Below are 27,500 nucleotides of genomic sequence, written 5' to 3' on the forward strand. Positions count from 1 at the left end.
AAGGGAGGGATGTTCTTCGATTGGCTGTAATATACACTGACATCAAAAAACTTTGGGGAGAATTGTGGACCGTGCCTTTAAATACAACAAAGAGAATAGCACATACCACCAGGACTCCGTTTGACATGTACATCCCAGGATCTTCAACACTGCAAACCAGAAAGACAAGTCTATTGTTCAACAATGCATGACAGTTTTTTATACAAACAACTCATTGTGAACTATATATTTCCTAAACCACTCCCTCCTCTTAGAGTCCATGATGGCTATCTACACTCTACAGAGCTTACAATCTAAAGATACACTTGTATGACTATTTAGTGGATTAATCAAAACATAATTGAGGCCAACGCTACAAGACTTCCAGGATACAGGACTTGTTGGTCTTCTCCATTTCAATGTTCTATGCCAGGGTATAGAAAGCATAGAAAAATGTTGCCATTGTAACCCAATGAATTGACACTTGCTATTGTGATGCGCAATGTAAAGCAGAGGGCGCACGAGAAAATCTAAAAGAAAACAATAGGAAACCGTCAACCATGCAGTGAATTAGAAGAAATAGCTCTACGTCTGATGAGACACGGAAAGAAAAGTTCAAGAAGAATTTAAAACACGAACACTTGGAAACTTGGATACTTTTATACGAACACTTGGAAACTTGGATACTTTGATGCGCACACGATAGCCTACTTAGATACTTTGACGCGACCTTTGAAAACAATATAAAGATCATCTTCGATTATCACCGTTGACAACAAGGAAGAAAGAAGACTTTCCCCCTTACATTTGTAGCCTACTGGAACCCCGTTGTAGCCTACTGGAACCCCGTTGCTTCACCCTTGGAACCTTGGATTTCCTGTCTGGACTTTCCCCCGTCGTCTTGGATTCAGATTCATCATCATCACCATCTACATCAACTTGCCCTTTCTGTTGGACTGCCTGTCACATATCACCATCCCCTTACCCTTGTGATTGTGGTAGGATCTGGACAGTACACCTTGCACAAGTTGGATTGAATCTTTCCCCCTTTTCATTTCTTATGTTTATTATTTTTTGAGTGCACTCATATTTTATTTTGTTTGGGTTTCATTTAGTTTAAATGATAATCTATAATAAGATTTTAAATAAAATATAAATAGAATAAATATATAGAAATAAATAGAATAAATATATATATTTATATAAATATATATATATATAAATATATAAATATATAAAGATAATAAACAGAATATTAGAACAGAATATATTAGCAAAATAGACACAACCTAATACTTTTAATACTGATATTGAGATAACTTACACTGAATTGAATGACATTGAACTGTGAAAATAAATGATTTATTTTTTATTATAGACTTAACCACGGGTGTGTGTGTTGTCTTTTGGGGTGAGAACTAGAATCTGGTCTAGCAATAACCTATACCAATCTTCACTGAACTTAGATATTAGATTAGACTGTCCTTGTATAAGTATAGGCAATTACCCTGTCGTGCAGGTTACACCATTATACTGTAGATGTACCTCAACTTGACATAAATGTGATATATAATTTTTTGGTTAATTCCAAATATTTGCTTATGTACTATTTAAGGTAGGCTGGGTGAACCCTGCCTGACCTGCCGGCGAATTTGGATTTCGCCTGGCAGCTCAGGCTTGAAACCTGCACATCTGCTCTGTTCTCTGACAGAACCTTTGGCTCCAATCACAAACTAGCTTATCCAAAAGATGCACGGGATCGTTGGTCTGATTGGTTGAAGGATTATCCAAGTGCATGGAGTCATGATTTGAACGATGCCAATAGAGCTTGACAGTCCCGCCCCTCCTCCGAGAGAGCACACCTCTCATGCAGTGCAAACAAAGAGCAGCCTCCCCATACTAATGTTCAATCTTAAAAGATTGAGCTTACATTAGTATGGTGATAGCCAGAATACATTTAAGGTATATTTGATTACAATGCATTCTTATATGTCTATTTTCTTACCTCTCCACCATCTCAAATTCAACCCACAGTTCATCTTTTATCTGAGTTAGCATAAAAAAACATGTCAGATGTGAACATACATAGAGTATATCAGCAAACAAAGGGAAGTTCTCCGCGCTTCTGCAGTAGTGTGACAATCTGGTGCAACCAGGCCAGGACAGAGGCGCATGAAGAAAGAGGAATGCCGGTGCAACACAGATGTCTTCTTTAGGATTTATTTAAAAGGTGCAAAACATGACTAACGTTTCGACCTTAGAAAGACTGGGAGTAAGTCCCTGATAAGGATCACTATCAGGTGTGATTGGGCAGAGAGGGGCGTTGGTAACCCGCAGATACACCCAGAATTACCAAGGGCACACTCACAACATCTGTCATTAAAGGCAACTTGCCCACAAAAAAGTAAAGAAACATTACAAACAGGTATACATTGTCCACAATATAATGGGGGGAAAGAAAGTTATAGCTATAAATACAAGATGCATTACAGAAAACAGGATAGATTTAGTTCTTCATTTAGACCTGAAGGTTCTAAAGTGCCGAGTGCATGTATCCAAAAAGCTTCCCTGCAGAGGAGTTTTTTGATGATGTCACCACCCCTGGGTAGGGGTGTGATTTTCTCAATTCCCCAGAATCCCCTTTAACGTTTCGACGTTTGTAACGTCGAAACGTTAGTCATGTTTTGCACCTTTTAAATAAATCCTAAAGAAGACATCTGTGTTGCACCACCGGCATTCCTCTTTCTTCATACATAGAGTATATTTGTGCATCAGTCTATTAAAGGTTACATTGCCTAAGCTTATGTTTCAATTTGAGGGATTTACCTTCTCATTAATGATGAATATTTTCGTCTGCTTTTGGCCTAAGGTGAGGTTACAGATATCAAACATGACGACAGAGCAGAGATCATCTGGCATGAATGGATCTTCGTCGTACACTTGCATTTCTAGAACATTCTGGAAGAGAAAAGAAGAGGGAACATTCTGGGAGATATATCAGAATCAATAGAATGTTTTTTCCACTTAGTGAAGTGAAAACTACTGTATGTAGGTTGTGGTGTCGTTTGCTTGTTGATAAGAGGAGAAAAGTCTTTCTGCATGATTATGTACAGTATCTGAAAATGCGATATGTTGGCCAAGGGATCATGCCCTGCCAAGTTGTGTCTTTCTTATAGTTTCCACTGCAGCCAATTTCACAGTCATGGCAAATAGACCACTCTCATCTGCAATTCTTTTTTTTAAGTATATTTTTTGGCCTTTTTGCCTTTATTAATATAGGACAGTGAAGAGGTAGACAGGAAACAAGTGGGAGAGAGAGATGGGGCGGGATCGGGATATGACCGCAGGCCGGATTCGAACCTGGGTCCCCGTGGGCACTCGGACCCGTAAATGGTACGGACGCTGTAGCCTGCTGTGCCACAGCGCCCCCACTCATCTGCAATTCTGCCACACCAAAACAACACTGTTTGCCTGCAAATATCTGCTTCAATTTCAAACTTTGAAAAGGTTGACGTTCAAAGCAGTGAACCTGAGGTAATTCACTGCAGTATTTAAATCGCTCAATGGTGTTTTGAGCCCCCAACGTCATCTTCCAGGCAGCGCTGCCACTGTCGACTTAAAGGCATCTAATCCTACCCCTACCCCTAACCCTTATCCTAACCTTAAGCCATGTCTGACCCTAGTGTCTGCCAGGCAGCGCTGCCTTGAAGACAACATTGGGGGCTCAAAACACCAAGAAACATTTAAGTCACTCAGAAAATGCCACAACACTGTTAAGCTAAGCTAAACTCATAACAAACACCTCTAATACAGACAAAGGCCACAGAAAATAAACAAAATACATTTTCTGATTCCAACTAGATTTCTTAAAACCTGTTGGGTGCTAACCTTTTTGCCTGTGACAGGCCTCTATGTTTAATACACCAGGTAGTGTATTAAGAGTGAATAACAGCTGGCGAAGGGCTGGCAAAGATAAAGCAACACAGAAAACAAAGTCAAGATGGTTTTGCATAAGACAATTTTATCCTAACTGCTTACAAGTGTCTGACTGAGGCTTATTATTGTGTTGTCAGCACACACTGAATCCCTTAAACATGCTGTTCAATTGCGTCATATTTCTCCTTCAAAATAGCAGAGCAATCTGAGCAACAGAACGAAAATAAAAACAGGGCGTTTGACAAACGTTCTGCTCAAAACGTCGCCTTGTATCACGTTAGCACATTCCAATGTAACAAAACAAAGCCATCAAACTGATTTCGGCATTAACGCTTGCTTGCATCGCATGAGATTAGAACACGGTGTAACGTAATGTGCTTTCCCTGTCTACAGAGCTTTTGCCGTTTCTCAGTCACTCTCACTTCTCTGTCTCTTCAACCTCCACATCTATAGTCTTTTGTGCACATAATGGTAGCAATTTCCTTTTCCCTTTAGAACAAATTGCTAAGGTTTTAGAATGTTTTCCACAAATGACTACAGTATGTCGGCCTACCATGGCCTGCTATTACTTAACATAATGAAATACATGTGTTGTATTCATTGTTACCAAATATCCTATGGCTATGCTGTCTCTTCTCATTTCAACTTCACTCTAGGATACTGTATGCACTGCTCATTAGGCAAAATGACCGATAGTAGCCTAATGCTGGTAAAGTGAGGCTTCACCTACAGTAGCATTGTCTGGCCATCCTAGCTCAACATATTTTATTGAACGTCATTGTCAAGCAAGGACGTGTAGGAGCGACTAGGTCACGCTAGGTGTAAGTAATTTAGGATACTGTACATGCCCGTTCTCGTCTTCCCTCAAAAGAAGACACAGTTGAAATGAAAAAAATAAAGACGCTGAAAATAGTATCAGTCACACCAAATGAGCAACAGCTTTTGATAGACTAACAAGGAAGTGAGGCTTTTCTATTTTTTATGGGGAAAACAGCTGTTTCTGTTTACAGTGAGAGTAGAGCGAGAGTTTGAATGAATATACATTTACGTAAGCACCCAAGTGTTAGTGCTTTCTCATCTAGGCACACAACATCATTGAGGAAAGAGCACACCACTGTAAAGAGACACATACTGTATAGTATGGCTATACTGTATAATGCCTTTATATTGTCTTTATCACTGAATTCACTAAAAACACTTTTGGAAATCTGCCATCCTTTTGCATCAGCTAGTGGAGCATAGTATTAGTTCAGGCAAGCCATGGAGTCACACCCAGCCAACTTGGCTATCTGTTCAGCTGACTGCTCAGCGGATTGATCAGCTGATCACTTGCTCTTATGTTGATGGAGATCGTTCAGGGCACCTTTTTTAAAGCTGCTTAGCCTGTCTACTCTTGCTACTTTCTCTGCCAGCTTGTTTGCAACCCACCTCCACCCCATCTCCTCCTCATACTGCACATCTGACTTATTCATGTGTAATTGTTGTCATTGATGTCTGTTCTGGTCTGTACCTACCTATGGGGGGTTGTCTTGCTGCTCCCTCTGCCTTAGGCTTTCCATGTGTGCACATGGAAGGGCAGGGTGCTCCCAGAAGAGAGAGCCATACCGCCAAATGAAACACTATGCAAATAGTAATAAACTATCTTGACAAAGTGGTCCTGACTGAACAGCAGTATAGGCTATTCATCAAATGGTTTATCAACAGAAGAGTCAAGTCTATGTTAATAATTATAAAATACCTAGGCTATCACAATTAAAATGATAACCCCATGGCATTATGTAGACTAGCTGTGGTATTTTGCGAGCAAATAAACATAACAAATAGTATACATACATGGAATAAAGCTCTTTGAAAAAAATCACATGGAGGTCTGAATAAGCCCATATGCCACAATAGGCCCATATTATGCCTTTTCTGCTAGTTGAAGAGGCAGCCATAACGTGATATACTGTAACTCTGTTAACTCAGTAAACAGGAGGTTCTTAGCGCTCTGTTACATTTACTATATACATGTACATTTGACAGTATGCTGCATATGATTCCAAAATCATTTTTAAAGTTTGTTGATGAAAAAATCGCTTAATATCGGTTTTAGGGTTCCCCTAAAACAGGTAGTCCAACCCAATTTTTTTTCAGTGTTAACATTCAGATTCATATTCTACACATCCAGTCCTTTCAAAAATATATATGGTTTTGTTGGGAGGTGGGTGTAGCTCACCGCCTAATATGGCATGATGACAAAACCTCAATGCAGTTAGTCATGCATATCAGCTTGCATCACACAAGCATACTTATTTGACATCCATCCATACTGTACATACATATCACTTATCACAGTAACACTTACCTTCCATCTCCTATTTATACTCTATGTTTATTTATGTCTACACGTACATTCAATCACACACAATCATTCAAGTCTTAGCATATATGCAGAATTTCACTACATATTGTACCTTGTATAAATGTATGTGACAAATAAACAACTTGACTTCACTTGAACTTGAGGTATAAAACGTATGTGAAGATCTGACCTTGACCTGGCTCTGGATGCGGAAGTGGAAGGTCGCATTCCACTCGGGGTTGTTGGTGCTGGGAACTACCTTGGTGCGGTGAGGGCGGGCAGAAGATGTTGGCAGCTTCAGAATCACGTAGCAGTCTGACTCTGACCCTGAAGAGAGCCAATAGAAATGGAACCAAATGCTCTAATATTAGTCAATCTGTTTCTCTCTCCCTCCATTTCCCTATTCCTCTCCCTCTATCTTCCTCTGTTTCTCTCCCTCCATCTCCTTGTTCTTCTCTTCCTATATATTCCTGTTTCTCTCCCTCCATCTCCCTCAGTCTCTCTCCCTCCATCTTCCTCTGTCCTGTTCTGAGTCTGGATCTCTGCACATCTTAACTTGTCCAGCTGTTGTTTGTCAACTCCTAAATGTGTGTGATGTCTCTGTGGCACCATGTATCTGTGTATCTGCTCTGCATGCCATGTACTACATTATCTGTTCTCTGTACTGTGAAACGTAATGTGTGAAGATGCAAATGCAGTGACTGACTAACTAATATTTCGATGATATTTCCATGCATGACATATTTTACATACGTTTCATTTTCTAGTTTTACACTTTTTTTTTAATATTTACAAATCAACAGCAGCCTACTCCTTCACATGAAAATCTAAACGCTAGTCACAATATTATTTCAGATTGCAAAACCACATTTTGTGAAATTTTTGACTCACAGTAGTCATGTGAGTGATGAAGTTTAGCTCGCAGGACAGTCACAGAGAGTCTCCAATAGGGCACAGTCTCCAGCTAAGTAGCACAGAGGGGAAAAACAAACACAATTCACAAGTCTGTCACAATTCAGTATTATTGTGTTGCCACTATCTTCACTTGTTCAGTTGCATTTAGTAGCACAATCCAGAGAGAAGTCTTCATTGGAGCAAGATATTCTCATATGGTTAAAAACATGCTATTTTGTCTGTGACATATGAATCTGGGGGGTATACTTCACAAAACCGATTAAATTGAGATTGATACTTTTTTTGCTATCCTGGCTGAATTTAGTTTTGACTTGGTTTCACAAAAGAAATGTTAAATACAGTAAATTACCATGGGGATTTATTCTGTCTAGCTCGCCAGACCTAGTTAAATCTAATGCTAAATATATCGTCTTATTGGTTTAGCCAGCTGTCACTCCGATCAGACCTCTGAGCTTTATTCCATGTATGAATACTGGAAAAAATTAAGAGACAACTGTACATTTTTCTGATGTCATCCTACTGTTGCTGAGTGACATTCAAATAAGTCATATTCAAATGTCCAGTAGCCACTTAATTTCGAATATGACCGTTGACTCATTCGAATGTCACTCAAACGTAGGATGACATCATAAAAACGCCATATATAATGCCATAGAGTTATCATTTTTTGTGGTAGCCTAGCCATTTTAGTTATCATTTTAATTGTGGTAGCCTAGCCATTTTATAATTATTAACAGTTGCTGCTGGCTTCTTCTGTTGAATAGCCTATAGTTGACTGGAAATGGAGGGCACATTTTCAAAGCAGTTTTCAATTAAATTGGTGATAAAGACAGAAAGTCATATAGTCATATAGCTTTTCAGTTTCTTTACAGTGGCGTGCCCTGTAGTTTTGGCAGGACTTAACAAATATTTCAACATCAATTTTACTTCCCTGGGAACTGTTGAATGTTAAGTAATATTAAGTAATATATTAAGTAGGCCTAATATAAGTAAATTGCAACTATGGAGTATCTGTTTGTAGGCTATATTTTGCATATTTCTGATATGTGCATGTGAAATGCACAAAGTGAAGTGGGAAATTCTGTTTATGGTTGAGCCCTGCTCTATGTCTGTCCCTCTCATCACAAGCACACACACACACACACACACACACACACACACACATACCGCCCCGTACGTTTTGTGAAATATAAATATGTACATTTTTATCTAATGAAATATGCAATTATGTGCATACATTTCACGTATAGAAATCTTATCATTGAATAAAGTGAGGTTCAAAATGTTTCTTTTTATATTTCATTTTGGTGACATAGCAAGTTGATTTGGTCAAATACTGCCCGCTAAGAAGCTAAACAGCCGCAACATGATCCAGCATTGCTTCCCCTACTTTTATGTATCAGACAATAACTCACTCACAACGTTTTTTAATGAACGCAGACTATTTGTTTAAGGTTTATAGGATATTGGACTGGTCAAAATGCTGTTCCAGAGAACTTCGGTGGCAGCAATTACAGTAAGTTAGGCTAGGTCAAGGCAAGGATCTTTGCGTTAATTAAAGGTTAGGGAGGATCCGATTGGATTAAAATCAGATTCGACCATGGAATTGACGATGAGATTCCAGCAGTCTCATGCATTTGACAGTTTTTCTTTTATACTACGATTACGAGGGATTGTCTGCTTACCTTGGGCATGATGGTAGCCTACAGGTACCTCTCGGCGTATCACCAATATCAGTCTGAAACTGAAGTTGCAAGCGCCACCCTACTGTAGCCTATATCAGCGACGTGTTTACTGTAGGGCAGGGCTCAACTGCGTCTTGGAAATTTCCCGTCTTCCCGGTTCTCCTGCCTGTGCCTTTGGCGCCATTCTCTTAGAAAATGAGAGTACTGCGCCTGAGCGCTGATACGTAAGCCAACATCTGAAATGTAGGCTCAGCTGGACTAATGGCGTGAGTCGACGAGCGAAGATGTCCAGGGATGTGACAGGTGAAGGTGGGCCAGATGAAATTTGTATAATTCTGTCAGGAAAAAAACGTTATAGCCTCAAGTAGCGCAGTTATGCCTGTGGAAGTAGATCCAAAATAGGCTATATGTTGCTCTTTTGCATGTGAAAAATTAGGTATGTAGCCTGGCTATAACGAGTCTATTTGATGGAGAAAACGAGCAGTTTTGACCATTTAGATGGGCCAAAGCGCAAATAGCCAAAAATCATTAGTTACCTGCAGACTAATGAATAACTTAGATAACAGGTGAATTGCTCCTAAATTGGCAGAAAGCGATTATTATTGACATGATGCTGCTGCGGTCTTAAAAAAAAAAAAAAAAAAAAAAAACTTTCTAAATAGCCATCAGGGCGCAATAACTAACATGAGGCTAATGTGAACACTGTTCCCATAACATTAGCTTGATGGTTTAGACCAGGGGTCGGCAACCTTTGAGACCTCCAGTGCCAACTTCAAAATTTCTAGTCAATGAGTGTGCCACTATCAACAATAATGGTTAAAAAACACACACAAACAACGGGAATATACTTCTACAAATTTGGAATTTTACTTTACATTGAAAATGTGCTAATAAAATAAAAATGTAATTGTTATTATTATTATTATAGCCATGCATAACAAACGAAACGGCCACAACATTTTATAGGCAACAGCAGGCCTATTTAACTAAACCGTGTGGGCTGAGGCTAAAATAAATCATAGGATATGTCTCAATTATAAGGTATATCTTGCCTACCAGTCAGTGTGATCCCTGTCCTTGCTTTTCCTGGCTGAGCTTTTTTATCTGGGGTTCGTAGTTTGTCACTTTGTCAGTCTGAGATTTTTTTTTGCTGATGCTGGTGGCGCGTGCCAGTGATTATGCCTCGGCGTGCCAGCAGTGGCACCCGTGCCATAGGTTGCCTACCCCTGGTTTAGACAAACTAAACCGCACAATCGGCATAGCCTAGGGTCAGGGTTAAGGTAGCCTAATCTTAACATGGGCCCTAAAAGATTGTGGGCTGGGGTGTGCTAAAAGTGTCCATTAGGCTGCTATTACTAACAGTGCATATGAATATGAGAACCATTATCTAAGTAGGCTACCGTATTGTGACAGAAGATAATTTGTTGTCAGCTTTTAAAAGCAAGTTATCAACACAAAATGAGTAATCCAACAGGCTCAGGCATGAGCCGGACTGATTCAAAAACGTCTGATAACCTCAAGGTACAGTTTTTTTCCCCCTTTGCATTAAGGTCTGAACAATGCCCAAACCAAATTGTCATAATGAAAGAAAATTCAAATAGATTGCACCCCACCCAAAGGATCATGCCATGGTCATGGACATCTTAACAGGCAATTGTCTGGGGGGAGAGGGGGCTGTTGATGGGCAAAAGTCTGCACAATGTCTGCCTCCTTGTTGTCCATGTCAAGGTTGCCATCTGGACACTTCAACAGGCCCAGGGGTGAGTACAGTCTTTGATGATTTTGTCCTGGATGATCTGAATGGAGGGGAGTGAGGGACCGCCCGGTGATGTGTTGGGCAATTTTCACCACCTAGTGCTTTCCAGTCAAAGGCAGAGCAGCGGTGACACGGTTGGTGAGGATGCTCTCGATGGTGCAGCGGTAGAAGTTCACCAGGATCTGAGGAGACAGTCTCTTTATTCTCCTCAGGAAGAAGAGATACTGTGGACAGGCGTCTTGATCAGGGTAGAGGTGTTGGGGGGGGTCCAGGAGAGGTCCTCAGAGATAATATCATTGGGACACAAATGTTGACCACATGGCTAAGGCCCTGTGGTACACTGTCCTGTTGCATTATTGTTGTTTGCTTGTTGGTAGGTGTTGGTGTTCTTTTTTCTCTCTCTCTCTTTTTTTGTTCGTTTTTAAGACCTGAGCTACAAACCAGTCTATACATTGAACTTTGACTTTTGACATTACTGACTGTACAGGCCCCTATACTATACCTCACCAAGGGTTGTCGTGGAGGCTAAATGCAAGTAAACGCAGTTTATCCATCCTCTGAAATGTCAGAGATAGAGTTTATCCACCTCTTATGAGTTTCTCCACTTTTAAACACTCTGTATTATCAACATTCACAGGACGTACACTTCGCAACATTCTATGAAGCATTTAATACCACTGGTATTGTTACAAACATTAGACAATAACCTCCACCATCATCAAACATGCTCCGAAGGACTTTTTTAAAAACCCGATTCCGCATGGCGCAGTCCACCTTACCGTGATCACAGAATCGTTTACTCACCTCTACTTTTTCCTCTACACCTCTGGCCTCAACTATGCCTACTCCCAGACCCCACTTTGGACTTTACTGCAAGACTGTACAGGCCCCTATGCCTCACCTTCCCCTAATCACAGACACCACAGCAGCCCTGACTGTGTGGCTTGGCACCATTGAAGAGAAAGCCAGCCATGTAATTATGCGGTGCCCTAGGTCTTGGTATTAGATTTATCTCAGCTGAAAAACATCACAATGAAGCCAGCAGTGGTCCACATAGCCAGTCATAAATAAAATGCACTTTGATTTCACCATTCCAGTGGCACAGTAACACCTGTTCCCCGCGGACATTACGCCGCATGCATGTTAGCGCCACACACCTCGACCAGCTTCTTCTTCTTGGTGATGTTGTTCCTCTGCAGCTTCTCCGGTGGGGGAGCCGCCCGGCTGACTGGAGGACTACGGAGACCAGACACTAAGTCACTGCACTCTGGCTCACTACTGCACACACACACACACATGCACATGCACAAACACACACACACACACACACACACACACACACACACACACAGACACACACACACTCACACACGCGCACACTTGTACACAGCATCAGTCAGCATAGACAATGTCCTCTACAACAACCCTTACGCGAGGCACCGCTTTTATTTTTTTACACACACACACACACACACACACACACACACACACACACACACACAAACACACCAGAAAGTTAGGTTATCTGAATGTCAACACTAAAGCACCCACTCTCTCTCTCACACACACATACACACACACACACCACCCCTCCCTTGCTTCATTCATTCATTCATTCATTCATGCTTCATTCACCTCAGAAAAGGCAGACGATTCTCTGGAAGGTTGTTGAGCTGGTGACCCAAGAAGTCACTGCCAAAGTGCTTAGCAGGCACAAATGCACTGAACTTTGGAATAATCATCTCAAAGGGGCTTCACACCATTCTGCAAAACAAAGACACAAGAGCCAGAGTGCTCCAGAAAACACTTCCATAGAGGAAGAACTACCGGTACGCGCCATCTGCAGGATCTACAAGCACACTTGGCTGTAGCTGTGGAATGATATTTCATGAGCCAAGTGCACAGTCCATTAAAAGTAAACAATTCTCAGATTCTATCACTCTGATACTGCCCTCCTCTGGTTAGAGAGGGTACTCTCTCATTTCTGCACTTGCAAAGAGAATGAGAGATCCAGGTGTTAATTGAAGCTAACTAACTACCGATGGTAAATTGCATTGTAAGTTAGATCTAGGATAGCAAAGATCAAAGTATTCTGTCTTCACATAACGGGGATGACAGGATCCACAGAGAACAACACTGTGTAGAGCAAAATGTCTGCATTTCTGATTTCTTCGTCCCTGCGAGAGTTAAACAGATAAATCAAAATCCCCACATTATTTCCCCCTAGAAAAACATTTCAAGATACCAGATCTCCTTATTTGGGCAAAGATGGTAGCTTTTTTTGGAACTGAACTTCAGAAGTCTATTTACATGTAACATAGTGTGTGGGCGTGTCCGGACGAATATTATAATGTTTCATGAAAGTTTTCACTACAGATACACCCCACCTCGTATAGTTACACAGTGTGGTTATAGCCCATAGAGGGCCGCGAAGTGAACGCATTTTGATTCTTTATTGAACAATATCATGTGTTCAAAGGGATATAAAAAACACAATAAAGCCCAAAGGCTTGTTTCCATTGTGGTCCTTAGGATGGAAGGGGACTAACAGCACATAGACTAAAATATTAAAGGAAAAGGGGGAAGGGGTCAAACAAGATACAAAAACAGACAATAAGGACTTAAAGAGAAACTATGCAGAATTGGCGATTTCATCTCTGGTTTCGGTTTCGTTTTCGCTCGTTTTATGCTTGCATTTTCTCTGCAGAGCTTCCCCGACAGCTTTAGCGTGTACATTTATACATGTATAGGCTATATTTAAATATATAAATTGCAAGCGTGGTTCTTCGTCTCAGACTTCCAGATGTAAACAAGGAGCGATCGTCTCCTGCAGAAAGTTGCATAGGGTCTCTTTAAGGCAAGCCAAAAGCAGACACATACAGTAGACATGCGCTACAAAACACAACAATAACTAAGACAGACAGACAAGCAGAAATACAGCCATACGCTTTCTATTCCTAGTGCTTCAGATTTTTTTATTTTGTTTATAAGTTTAATAACCATTTCTTTATTGAAGACTTAAAATGAGAGTAGGAGGAGCTCAGCTGTTTAAGGTTGGGAGGTAATCCATTCCAAAAGACAGCTGCCGAGTATAGGAAATACTTTCCCATACAGCTCTTACAGTTTTTCTCAATTGTTTACACACAATTTCTGGTACTTGAGACACAATTCCCATAATATGTAGCTCATGCACCAACCTCCTGAACCGATTCTGCTGAACTATAAGCACAATTTCTGCTTTACACTCAAATTGCAGTTCTATAACACACTGTTTTCAAAACACTACACACAATTCTGAATTTTCATGAAGAAAATCTCTTGTTTTCACGAAGAACACACTGCCATTCAAATTCTAAAGCTAACTGCCCTACCATGCACACTGACTCGTCAGATGGGCAAACTCCTGTCACACAGTCTTAAAATTAGCAATCAGAGCTTTAGTATTACAGCAGTAGTACAGGCAGAGGCAGAGCCAGAGGAGTGAGAGTAAGAGGAGGAGGACGGGGAGGCCAAGAACCGTAATCTCTGATGAGATCCGAGCCACTAGAACATTGCAGTGCTGCGTATCAATACAGTACAGTACCGGACAGTACAATACAGCTCAATGAGCATAGTAGTACAGTATTGCCTGTGGGCTGTTCTGTAGGACTGTAAAAATAAAGTATGTTTCAAGTATTTGGGGAAAGTAATCCTACTTTGTATTCCTACACAGTTTACAGTATTTTACTATTTGTTTGGCAACCGAAAGATTACCAACACAAGGGCTTCTGTCTCCTGAACAGGAAACTGAAATCATGAGCATTGTCCTAGAAAAAACGGCATAACATTACGGGAAATACAAAGAAAAATAATAGAAAACAATGAGATATTTCAAAATATTGATAGGGTAAGCATATCAACTTACTGTATCAGCTTATCTACTGTTTGTAGTACTGTTTGTAGTGTAACACTGAACAAAAAAAGGCCCAAGTCATTATAATGAATGGAGAAGAAGTGTGTTCAATTCATCGCAGTGTTTTACACTGAGCACATCAGTGTTCAACTGGTCCTTGTAAATGTCTTGATATATGATGGTTTGTGTATGTCTCTTGAGAACAAAAGAGCATTTTGAGGAGAAATTACATTGTTTTGAAGGTAAAGTGTCATTTTGCAGGAGAATTGTGGAGTTTTGCCCATTGTGTGTGTTGTTTTGGATTTGTGTGTAGAGTTCTGAGAATATGAGGCATGTTTTCAGAAAATGCGTGTTAACAATCAAGAAAAACTGTAAAACGGCAGAGTCTGTATCTGTGAGACTCCCCCTGGTGGAATAATTATGTGTATCACTCATTACATTGCATGTAAATGCAATGTACTGTTATCACTGTTCTTCTTATTATTATTGTCTTCCGACCAAAATCAACGATCAAAGGCTCTAGAACCACTGAACCGTTTGACGTCATTCAAGCACTCCTACAAAGGTCTCGAAACGGAGATTTGTTCTATTATTTTTCACATTTGTGAACTTTATACTTTTTGAGATATTTACGATAAAAGATTTTAAAATTCCCAACGTTGAGACCCTTTGGCGGTAAAGATTAACTGTTACGTCAGTGCTCAGCTGTCAGTAATCAAGGATCTTTGATTCAAATGCCACCGCTGCACCAGGCTAGCTATGAAAACATTCTACCATGCCACTGCTGTAGGCTAAACCAGGACGTTATCGTCTTGTCTCCTGCTACTCCTTACTTGATTTGTTTATATCGTTACAGTAACCGGTTTGCTCTCGGTAACGTTATCAACAGCTAAAGACAATCTAACCTAACGTCAACGTAAACACTGTATTTAGCTAACAACAAGCAAGTTACTAGCAAGTTACAAGCAACTAGTTGCACGATTTAGGTTCAAGCCTTCTTACAATCGTTTCTAGTACAAACTGCATTGCTATCATTTCACGTTTGTTTGTTAGCACGCTAGTCGTTTCAGCTATAGGACTTGCCAGCCAGGCAATCATTTAAAACTTTCGGCATCATTCACAAATTAAAAACCTTTGTTAACAGCGTATTGTACATTCCTATTAGGACAATCACACACCTGGAAATACTTCGAAGAACATACTAGCTCATCCTGTAGGCTAATATGTGTATCCTACATAAAATATCCTACATTGCTAGATATCCTACCTGTTGCTGCATCATCGTTTGGCGTTGTTTGAGATTGTATTCCGTGTTCCATGGTGTCTAAATCTAGCCTATGGCCTACTTTTAACCTGCATTAGTAGCCTATATGAAGGCTAAGCTATCCTACCAGTCGTCACTGTGGGCTACTAAAGTGTCAGCTCTTGCAACTCGTTTTAAGTAGGCAACTTCATTTCAGTCTTTTAAAGAGTTATTTTCCAAAATAGCCTATATCCACAATTTTGATGCATTTCCATAAATCACTTTTTAAATGTGACTTTCCAAGTAATTTCAGTGGAATTGTAATTGGGTTATTGTTATTTATCTATTCTACTGTGTAGCCTAGTTGTCTTTTTAACTATAGGCCTAATACAATGTTTTACACAGTCAGCAACATTTTTGCATTTACATGCAATGGTAATTCCTTCCATGGAATTACATTTTCTAGTTTTAGAAAAGTAATTACATAAATAAGTGCCAGGTTATTTCTTATAAGTGCCGTTCACCCTGTTACGAGTTGATGAACCGCTGAAATTATTTTGGAAACATTATTTTAAGGTACGAAAAACTCTTTAGTGTTGCTTTAAGCAGAGCTGCTTTGTGGACTTCAAGACTCACCAATTCCATTACACAAATGCTAACACCACTCTTTATATTATAGTCCACTCTCCAAATCACAGTGAGTGCAGCCTAGGGTGGATTCAAGGGGAAATTTGCACTTCCACTTGCTCCCTAAAGTAATGGGACACCCTAACCCTACACAGGAACGCGCAAAATCTAGGGTTTAGGGCAAAAATCTAGGGGAAGATGAGAATTCTGTTTTTTAAATACACATTCATATCTGTCTTTCTATAACGGATAGTTCCGGTCCTTGATTATGATTGGCTGAATCGCGTTCGATGCCGTTGTATATAGGACGATAAACACACACCTTGACCGCATTTCGTTCTATAGTAATGCGCTAGCACAAAACTAGCAGTGGCTGTGTCTTGTTGTTGCTTGGCAACCATTCATATGGAGGGAATATATTTCTTGGCGGAAGAATGATTATCTATGAATACATCGTTACTTTTTCGTTGATCTGCCTTTGTTTCATGAAATCTTTCTAGATCGACGTGGTAACCGTTATAGAAAAGCAATAAGCCACTCGAGTCCGTGCGTTATACTGTATAATCGAACAGCTAAGGGGGTTTTAGGCACGACGCTTCGCGTCGTGCCTAACAACGCCCCTTAGCTGTTCGATTATACAGTATAACGCACGGCCTCTCGGGGCTTATTGCTTAAGTAAACCATTGTGATCATACTTAACACTAGAAGCGCCGCGCCGTTCTGACCCACTTATACCTAGAAGCGCCGCGCCCCGGTCATTTGACCGCTTTGACGACCTACTAGAAGCGCCGTGCTGTTGTGAACTACTTAAAGCGCGGCGAGGCGGTCAAATGACCGCTGAGTCCTTACGCCGGTGATCCACTAGCACGCGATGCGAACTCCGCATCGCACTATCCCCATTCATCTCAATGAGAAGCGAATTCGCATCCCGCATAGCATTCTGGGTACACGTTGCGTCGAGAGCTGTGGATGCGGTGCGTCGGAAAAGTTCAGCAATCCCCAACTTTATGCAAATTAATCCGTCCATCGCGAGCACATCGCGAGGCGAGTATCCAATAGTAGAGCAGGTCGCTCCTGACATTTAACAACATTGCATTTTCCGGTAGTCTTGGCTTTACCGCCAGTAAATCATTTGCCATAATATCAAATGAAAAACTGAATATTGGAACGTGAACTTTTCCCTGTGTGTATGATTGAACTCATAAAGGGACAGCATAATGTGCAATGAAGCACGGAGGAAGATAGCGGAGATTGTTGATAATGAGGGTGAGTGTTTTGAAGTTGACGAAAGTAGGCTACTTGACGAAACTACTTGTTCATGTGTTCAGATTAGACTGCTAGTAATTTGGTTGTCAGTGGGAAATTGGCTTGCACTGCTACCACAGTCGGCCAATAATTTAGCTTTTGGTTGGTTCGCCGTACCTGTCCTGTTTCACCCATTAAAAAGGGAACGCCTACCAAAGCCTACCAAAGCGTCCACGGGGAGGGTAGCGTAGCGAATGAGTAGTGCGATGCGGAGTTCGCATCGCGTGCTAGTGGATCACCGGCGTTAGACTGGGAGGCTGTTACTTACACCCAATGATCGCTAGATGGCGCTTCGTGCACGAATCAAATCGTTTGGTCATAAATTCAGTTTGCACTAAGCCATGTATCATTCGTGTCAGACCGTGTTGTTGATAGTCTGTGGTTGTTTCATTATGACATACAGCACGTTCGAGTTATCTGTTCATTTATTTGTGTTGATTTGTGTTGTTTGAGGTAAAAACTCTGGAAGAGTTCTTGAACAAACCTTAAGCAAACTTGACTTTCAACTAAAATGCTCTAAAAGTGAATGGGTGGCTGGTTCCAATTCACTCCCCAAATTCATTTCTATTCATTTAATAGGTATATAGGCTATAGCCTATCTGTTTGCGCCGCCGAAAATGAACAGTCTGCCGACAATGAACAGTCTGGTTTCAATTACACAGTAGCCTAGCCAGGATTTCAGGCCGCATTTTACAGGCTACCGTGGCTTTCTAAAACAATTTTTATTCATTTAGGGAGAAGCATCTTATAGGGTCTAGCTACATCGGAGGCAGGGAGATAGAGAGCTATGCTGAGCAGAAAGATATTCTCCGTTTTGTGAATGTGTATGATATGTTTGCGATGTCTGCTGAAAAAAAGCTATAGGCCTATTGTTTCTACAATTTAAGCTAACGTCTACGTGAATTCGAGATTCAGCATTGATACACACATTTTAACCAAAATTGTATGGAGGACGGTAGCCCACTGGTCAGAGCTTCTGCCTCACATCCAAAGGAATGTTGGTTCGATCCCCGACTTGTTCATGGCGGAAGTTCTTTTAAGCAAGGCATCAATAAATATAGGCTATATTCTATTTTTTCTATTCACACAATTCACAAACATTCTGAAACGCGCATATGCGATGAAACATGATTGCGTATTCTTCATTGCCTAAAAAGCCATGCCTACAGCCTATGCACAGAGAGAGGCGGTGGGGGTGGGGAGGCAGTTAATTGTCCTCGATGCGCGGTGATGTCTGTAGTAGCCTAGCCTAGACGAGTGTATGGGGGAGGGGGAATGATCGGTTTCAAATAGGCTATGTTGCAATGGATAGTGTGTTATAGACCCCGAAGCCATTTGCTTTGAGAATAACGGCTGGCTGATGAAGTAGGCCTAGTTGGCTGGCTAGCTGGCCCAGCCAAAACCTAAATGAGGCTGCAGCCGCCAAAGCTTTCATGACTGATCATGGCAGTTGCCACTTCATGTCTACAGATGTCTATATTGTACTAGATCTCAACACACAATGTTATTGTATTGTTTTGGACAACGTTCTGCACGTTTCACTTCAATGTAGACTGCATGCACAGGAAAGGAAACGGTGGAAGTCGCATCACGGACTTCTGTTTTGTTCTGTAATACCTCTATAATATCCTCTAGCCGCTATAGTAGGCTATTTCTATAGCAATCTTGTAGTACTTCTGTAGTATATCCCAATTTACTATAGTATTCCTATAAGATTCCTGCAATATTTAGTCCCAAAATACTATATAGTAGCCTACTTTTTCGTAAGGTAGCCTAATAACCTATCGCGTTCAATGTTGTAAATCCGTCTGTTCCAGAATAGCCTATTTGGTTCATATCATCAATCTTTGGTTTTGGTGTTTGTGCAACCTGGCCCTGAAGATTTAACAAAAGTTTGACTAGACCTACGTAGGAATTAGGAAAGTATGTAAGGCGAGATCAAGATTAGGCTACGTTGTTTGCTTCTTTCCCCCATGTGTATCGTAGCAACGAGCACAATAATGATGTGGTGTGTCCAGGGAAAATCTATGTAGCCTAATTTCTAGGCTCGTTTATTTTTCGCGTGTCTCTATGATATAATTATTTTTAGATGCAAAAAGTCTAACTGGCTTAGTCAAAGTTTGTCAGGTGGCAGCTCAATTTGGCTCAGACAATTATTGGCTGGCGAAATTATTTTTCGTTAGGCTAATGGTAAACAGTATTGTGATTCATCCGTTTATTTCAGATAGTTTGTTATGAAAAACCATTAACAAAAAATAATTGTTCGTCGACGTTGAAAAACAGTCTAAGAAATCAGTCTATATAAGCTACATTTTTTCGCTCATGCCAAGATGCGAACCCAGGTCTCCCACGTCGTCGTCGAGAGAGTTACCGTTGTGCCACTGAATGAATGCACCGTAATTGATTGGAAATAGATATTTTTGTCCAGCAAATATGTAAGAAAATGCTTATATATTAGTCTGGGCTTTAAAAGATAGCCTACAAATAGAAGATAAGATACAACTATGAATGTACATAGGCATACGCGCCCTACGTACATAAATAGGCTTCGACGAATGTCAGCTGAAAATATTTTTTACACACGTAGGCCTGCCTAATAGAACAACGTCGCAGAGCAACGTTTTCAAAACAAACTCGCATTTTACCACTGTAAATCGCCTCCATAGACTAGGCTATGCCATGTAGGCTAAATGAAAAATAGTTATTGAAATAAATCACATATATAATACATATTGCACATATACAAACTATATGTTTTATGGTAAAATATTATTATCATGCCCGACTGACAGGAAACCCTTGCGACATCTGCTGTGAGAAAAGAGAATAGCAGCCTGGACAAACATGGCCGAACGCGAGACAACATAGTGTTGTCACATAAGTGAGCGCAAAATAGCTCTAAACTAGCTTGTACCGGTGTGCTTTTGATCATGTAAAAATTCTGGGTGACAAAACACGCGTATTTAGGAAAAGTCGTGAACGTAGGGTCCTGGAATTGAATCGAGTGAAAAGATTTTTTTTTTTTTGTAATCACTGCGGTCAAATGACCGCAGCCCGGCCGTTCTAGGTATATCTAGGTCAAACCTACACGGCGCTTCTAGTAATACGCGTCAGCGGTCAAATGACCGGCGCTTGGCGCTTCTAGTGTTAACTTATATCAATATTTATTGCAAATTTAATAAAGTATATATTTTGATCAGTAGTTGATTGCTGTTTTCAAAAGATCAATAAAAATGTCAGAAGTTGAGAACCGGGTCTCTGCTCTTTTTCTCTCTGCCTGTTTACTGTAATAACCTGTCTGTGTGAAAGGTTCAAAAGGGTACATTTCCCAGTCTCCCTCTGGATGGCGTAGTCGGTTCGTTTGTGTACAGCAGCTTTGGGCTCTTATGGGCCCCGCCTGGGTCACATACTGTATCTATCAATCTATCACGAGTCTGTGCGTTGAGGCAAGGACAGGCTGTTGATCTCGGCGGCATGTTTTACATGTTTTTTAAAAAGTGAAACAAAACTCAAAGAAAGAAATAGCTAAACGGTGTCCTCTGGATACAGCCATGTGACGTTGAGGTAATGAAAATGGTTTCGTCTGCTGGTTTCCCTTTAATAAATTTAACGGAACTTGAAGAAAGAAATATCGAGGAAATGACCTCGGTGTCCTCTGGTAGATGCATACCGCCATGCTCGCAGTTTATTAACTCCAAAATCTCTTCTAGCCTTGTCTTTGTTTCTTATATCTAAGAGCAGATATCAATTATCAACAATGCCACGGCAGCTGGAGCCTGCTTCTCTCCCCCCCTTTATGCGCGCTCTAAATGTGTCCCTAATTAAATGGAGCTGCATTGACATGTGCTGTGTAGTGTAATGGAGATTGAGCAGGCCCATTTCATTGCATGTAACATGCTGTTGCTGCATTTTGACATCATTAACGTGCGGAAGACTGAAAAGCAGTTTAATACTCAAACAGCTAAAGTAGAGCTACTCATATGTTTTGGCTAAATGTTGGTGCCCCAGGCACAGTGCGTAATGCGCGTGGCGGTACAGCGGCGGCACTGAATCTGTCAGTTGTTTTCTGTCTTATGCGCGCAAGATGCGTTGCGTTCTCAATGAATTAGGAATAAAGTGGAATAGGTTCAGTCAGGTCTGCTACATTGAGGATCTAACAATTGCATGTAACATGGTGTTGGTGCATTTTGACATGTGAACATTCTCGGGAAGAGTGAAACGCAGTTGGCACTCAGTCTGTCCCTTGGTGTCCTAACCTACCTAACCTAACCTAACCTCTCAATCTCCACTACACTACACAGCACATGTGAACTGTAGCCTAAAGTAGCCTATACGCACAGTGCGTAATGCACGTGATGGGATGGCGATATATAGCGTGGCGCAAGTAACTTCTGCCTCAATGTGAAACTGGTGGTGCACCGAAAGACACAATCATGCCTAAGGTAAGCAGACAATAAGCAATCGCAAATAAAGCATGTGAGACTGTACAGGGAAATATAATGGTCGATATTATCCAGTCTGATTAAATCGGATCCGTAAACTTCAGTCTAGCCTAGGCTACTTAAGCAAATATTGGTGCCCTATTTGAACGAATGACTAAGGGACCATATGTCCACCAAGTGCGTTTTTGCTGCCGACGGCGGCTATTTTCTATAGAAAGCCTAAGTTCAGCGTTCACACAGCGCTCAGCGCTTCCGGCGGGGGAAAAACACTTCGATGCCGACCGTTCTTCTCCTCCCCGTAGCGCTCAGGGAGCTGAAAGTTGAGATTTGTTAAATTTTCAGAACAGCGCCGTGCGCGTCAATATCACTTCTCTACTTTTTTTTTAATGCTTTGTTGTTTATTATTATTTTCTAACCAGCATGCGTAATATCAGGCTAGCTGCACAGAAAAAAATCTCCATGATAATTGTGACACCAAGTTAAGACTAAATTTAGCCAGGATAACCAAACAGCTTAATCTATTATCTAGGTTTTGAAATACCTCTGATTAGTATGACCATGTTGTCACAGGCCTGTTGCTGAAGAATAACATGTTTTTAAACACTTAAGAACAGTTCCAATGACGACAATACTTCTCTGTGGGTTGTGCTACTAAATGCAAAGTGAAACTGAACATGTGAAGATAATGGCAACAAAAATAATACTGAATTGTGATTGACTTGTGAATTGTGTTTGACTTGTGAATTGTGTTTGTTTTCCCCTCTGTGCTACTTAGCTGGAGACTGTTCCCTATTGGAGACTCTCTGTGACTGTCCTGCGAGCTAAACTTCATCACTCACTTGACTACTGTGAGTCAGAAATCTCATGTGGTTTTGCAATCTGAAATAATATTGTGACTATAGCGTTTAGATTTTCATGTGAAAGATTAGGTTGCAGTTTTTCAGTATTAGCAAAAAATATTTAAAACTCATGAAATATGTCATGCATGGAAATATCATTGAGAGATTAGTCAGTCAGTCACTGTACTTGCATCTTCACATCTTACGTCTCACAGCACAGATAATGTAGCACATGACATGCAGAGCAGATACACAGATACATGGCACCACAGAGACATCACACACATTTACAGTAGGAGTTGACAAACAACAGCTGGACAAGTTAAGACGTGCAGAGATCCAGACTGAGAACAGGACAGAGGAAGATGGAGGGAGGCAGAAATAAAGGGATATAGAAACAGACTGATGAACGTACAGTACAGATGCATTTAAAAAAAAAATTCTGGCTGTACATATTAAACCATACTTAATCTTAAACTGTATACAAGATTAAGACAATCAAGATTAAAACAAAAAAGGCTTGACACATTTTAAAGCTTTAAATTTTTAATCACAAACAAAAATGAACCTTTCCACAATATTCCAATAGTTTGAGAGACACTTATACTGCATTTTGCTTCCTTTCCATTGGTTCTCTTCAGTTTCAGAGTCGGATTGTTATGTGATTCTGAAGCTGCCAACATCTTCTGCCCGCCCCCATCGCACCAAGACAGTGCCCAACGGCAACAACCCCGAGTGGAACGAGACTTTCCACTTCCGCATCCATAGCCACGTCAAGGTTAGATCTTTATGCATGGCTGCCTCTCCAACTGACCAGAGAAGGCATATAGGCCTACTGTGGAATATGTGCCTACTGTAATCTGACTGTAGTCATCATAATATAGGTTAGAATGATGATGGGACGATAAGGAAGTTCCTCCCTTAAGCTGGCCACACACTACACGATTTTTAAATCTTATAAGATTGTCGGATCGGGACAACACCACACACATAAAGAGAATCTTCACCGATATTTCCTCTCTCCGATCGTCAACATGATCACATATGATTCGAACGCACAAGGGAACACCACACACTACAGGACAATCGTGCCCGATTGTCGCACCTCTGCGAAGGAATGTGTTCGCTGCCATTTGTCTTCTGTTTGACTGAGCAAAATGAACCTAATTTTCGAGTTATGTAGGCCTAATGTGCCTTTACAACTAGCAAAACGATTTTACCAGAGTCATAAGGCGCGTTCAAGATGGCTGCGCAGCACAAAAACTGCGCAGCACAAGATGCACGTGGTTAAAAATCTGCCCACGATGGTCTAGATGGGTGTGTTTTCGATTCGGCAGTCGGTATCACATGGCCTCAACTTATCGCGGGAGCAAGGCGTGGCCAGGCGGCTGCTCAGCAGCGGAGCAGCAGCTCTAGAGGCACTGCGGAGCGCAGCGGAGCCTAGACCCTGCCTTCATGACGTCAGGTCTTTGCCCTAATTGGCTTTTACATCCCTGACGTATGTGCAGGTGTTTAGATGCCTCCTCATATCCACAAGGGTCCGTGCGGGTCCGTGCCTCGTGATTCGTCACATGGTCAAGTCTAGACTACGGGAAGTAGAGAGTGTACAACTTCATAGCTGCGTTTGTATCCCCTCCCCTGCTGCCACCGGCAGCTCTCGCTGCTGCAAGAGGTCATTTGGAGTTGAACTTGAACGCGCCTATTGATACAGAGTTTAAGGTCACGTGGTTCATGTAAGCTTCAAATAGTTCCCGAAAGTTATTGACAATTGATTAGAAAATCATTGAGCACGGTTGAATATTGAGAGACAGAGCTACGACTTTGGGTAGCCTAATTAAAAGTCAATAAATAAATAATTCGAAGTAGTTCCAATGTGTTGCCCGTATCACACTTGAATATTAATTCGCCAAACTCGTTGCGAAGTTTAAATGAACTGTCATGTTGCATCCAAGCTGAAATACAGACGTGCAGAACATACTGTAGTAACTTTGGAGTGAGGATATTACTCACGGAGTCTAAGTGTTCCCAAGTGTTGTTCCGCCACACAATATAAGAATAGAATAGAATAGAATATATTATTTTTTGATCCCGTGAGGGAAATTCGTTTCTCTGCATTTAACCCAATTTAACCTAAGTAGTGAACACACACAGCACACAGTTTACACATAGTGAGGTGAATCACACACTAAAGGGAAGTGAGGCAAACAATGGATGGGTCGGCAGCCAGGTAGGAAGGAGTGCAATTGGATAACTGTGGCTGTGGCAGGTGTCCAGGCATCCACCAGGGCAAACGCTACCTACCTTTTTATATGGTAGCCAAGTAGGATTGGATAACCAATTAGGCAGCCCTCTCATGAGGTATTTTCCACTGGGCAGCTTGGGCTGAGCACATTCATTTTGATGCACGAGTTGAATTACAACAATGCTGTTTTTGAGCTGGTAGGAAAGATTAGACTTGCAGCTATGCTTCACATAAAGGTAGACCTAGCGTATGCAGCTAAAACAGAAATATTAGCTCTAGTAACTCCCTTGTCCCAACTGACAGGATCTGAGTCCACCATGTTTAATTTCACTACAGTACAACAACAAAAGCACTTGAACACAACACACTGGTAAATACCAGTTCATAAAGGGGAAATATAATCTTTTCCATAGAACATGAATGCAGCATTAGTGCCTTGCTCAAGGGCACAATGGTTGAAGCTGGGAATTGAACCGACAACTTTCAAGCTACTGCACACTAGCCCAGCTCATTTTAAGGCACTGCAGGCATTGGTAGGGCAACATTGGAAAACGTTCCTGAGCAGAACAGAGGAGCCAGAGTGACTGAGAGAAACAGCAAAAGCTCTGTAGACAGGGAAAGCTAAAAGCATAAAGTTACACCATGACCTAATGTGCCATCACACTTCCAGTTTGGTTGTTGCACTGAATTTAGCAGAAACAGCTAGAGGCCGCATTTGACATTTGACAATAATGAACACAACATTTGCAGTTGATGTCTCCTGAAGTCTCTGCAGGCACTGGTAGAGCAACATAGTCCTTTGTGAAAAACATTCCAGAGCATTTGCAGGATATTGCTACCGCATGACTAGATGTGGAGGTTGAAGAGAACAGAGGAGCCAGAGTGACTGAGGGAAACTGCAAAAGCTCTGTAGACAGGGAAAGCACATGAGGTTACACCATGCTACAAATCAGTTTGATTAAATTGTTCTCAATCGAAATGTCCTAACTGTGACACAGTGTGACAGTGCTGTGCAGCACGATGTGGTGTGAGGCTTTGCCTTTGAGCAGAACTTTTGTCAGGCGCCTGTTTCTATTGTCTTTCTCTCGGACGCTTGAATGCAGTTAGAATGAGCTGTTATGCAAAATTGTCTTGATTTCATTTTGTCCTCTGTTCTGTGTTGCTTTATGCCCTTGGGATGATACTGTACATGTAAAAAATATATATTTTCAGTTGGACATAGTTTGTTAACAATTTAAACAACTGTGTTTTCTGCAACAAAAACAGGGCATAAACGAGAGACAAGAAGTGCACAATGTACAGAAATGCCGGTTCCCAGTTAATCTCTTGATCTTCAACATGAGACCTAACTTAAGCAGATTGTGAGGGATTGAAACACTGCAGTGAATAACTTCAGACAAAAGGCTTCTACTTTGGAGGTGCACCTTTTTAAAAATGTTTTAAGTCCTCACATGCTTGAAGTTGAAATTGAATTGTGAAGTCACAGAGTCATAGAGAAGGCTGAGTGCAGATTCACACTAGACCCTTTGGTCCAGTCTCGAGTTTGTTCGGGTTGTTGGTTCGCTCAATCCACGTAAACGGACCAAGGCAACCTAAGAGACACCTTGGCACGGTACCTTCCCTTTATAACACATTGCATTACCACATGCTTATGTAAAGCTGAAAGGTTTTTCACTTCAAAGCGCCGCAACCTACATACAAAAGTTGTATTGATTCTGATACATCTCCAAGAATGTCCCCTCTTCTTTTCTCTTCCAGAATGTTCTAGAAATGCAAGTTTACGATGAAGATCCATTCATGCCAGATGATCTCTGCTCTGTCATCTTGTTTGATATCAGTAACCTCAGCTTGGGCCAAAAGCAGACGAAAATGTTTATGATACATGAGACGGTAAAGCCCTCAAATTGAGGCCTTTAATAGACTTAAAGACAAATATACTGTAATATAATATACATGTAATAATAATATATGTACAGTAGTATGTTCAAATCTGACATGTTTTTTTATTCTTACTTAGACCAAAGATGAACTGTGGGTTGAATTTGAGATGGTGGAAAGGTAGGTGGAAACAATTTGACAATAGACAATTTGTTATACAATGAATTATATTAAATTAAATTAAATTCACCTTAGATTTTCATGAGCAAATGTTTTTAAGGAACCAATAACTTGTACTGTTAACTACCTGGAAAGGAGCCTATTGATACCTGTTTCCGAACCTGACTCGTTTTACTACCTTCAAAGGCGTAACCAGAAGTGAAATTAAACTCAAGTTTGTGCATTTAAAGTCTTACC

General features: G+C 40.9%; 2 protein-coding genes across 4 annotated transcripts in view; one reads left to right on the forward strand and one right to left on the reverse strand.

Moving 5' to 3' along the window:
* LOC134063778 (cytosolic phospholipase A2 zeta-like) overlaps positions 1 to 8,979 on the reverse strand; it is a 19,043-nt gene extending 10,064 nt beyond the window's left edge. For both annotated transcript variants that reach the window (XM_062519485.1, XM_062519484.1), the window contains exons 1-6: positions 8,860 to 8,979; positions 7,151 to 7,223; positions 6,450 to 6,586; positions 2,806 to 2,937; positions 1,985 to 2,025; positions 107 to 149 (exon numbers count right to left, since the gene is read on the reverse strand). In XM_062519485.1, coding sequence (XP_062375469.1) covers positions 107 to 149; positions 1,985 to 2,025; positions 2,806 to 2,937; positions 6,450 to 6,586; positions 7,151 to 7,223; positions 8,860 to 8,868 — 435 coding nt within the window. In that variant the 5' untranslated portion in view covers positions 8,869 to 8,979. The remainder of the gene's footprint in view (positions 1 to 106; positions 150 to 1,984; positions 2,026 to 2,805; positions 2,938 to 6,449; positions 6,587 to 7,150; positions 7,224 to 8,859) is intronic.
* A 155-nt stretch (positions 8,980 to 9,134) lies between these two features.
* LOC134063816 (cytosolic phospholipase A2 zeta-like) overlaps positions 9,135 to 27,500 on the forward strand; it is a 29,472-nt gene continuing 11,106 nt past the window's right edge. The window contains exons 1-5 of one of the 2 annotated variants that reach the window (XM_062519542.1): positions 9,135 to 9,168; positions 22,900 to 22,972; positions 23,605 to 23,741; positions 26,964 to 27,095; positions 27,223 to 27,263. In XM_062519542.1, the coding sequence (XP_062375526.1) occupies positions 26,976 to 27,095; positions 27,223 to 27,263 (161 nt within the window). In that variant the 5' untranslated portion in view covers positions 9,135 to 9,168; positions 22,900 to 22,972; positions 23,605 to 23,741; positions 26,964 to 26,975. Of the gene's footprint in view, positions 9,169 to 22,051; positions 22,125 to 22,899; positions 22,973 to 23,604; positions 23,742 to 26,963; positions 27,096 to 27,222; positions 27,264 to 27,500 lie in introns of those variants that run through there. The other variant, XM_062519541.1, reaches the window with a different exon arrangement.

The sequence above is a fragment of the Sardina pilchardus genome, chromosome 18, assembly GCF_963854185.1.
Source record: "Sardina pilchardus chromosome 18, fSarPil1.1, whole genome shotgun sequence".
Taxonomy (NCBI): domain Eukaryota; kingdom Metazoa; phylum Chordata; class Actinopteri; order Clupeiformes; family Clupeidae; genus Sardina; species Sardina pilchardus.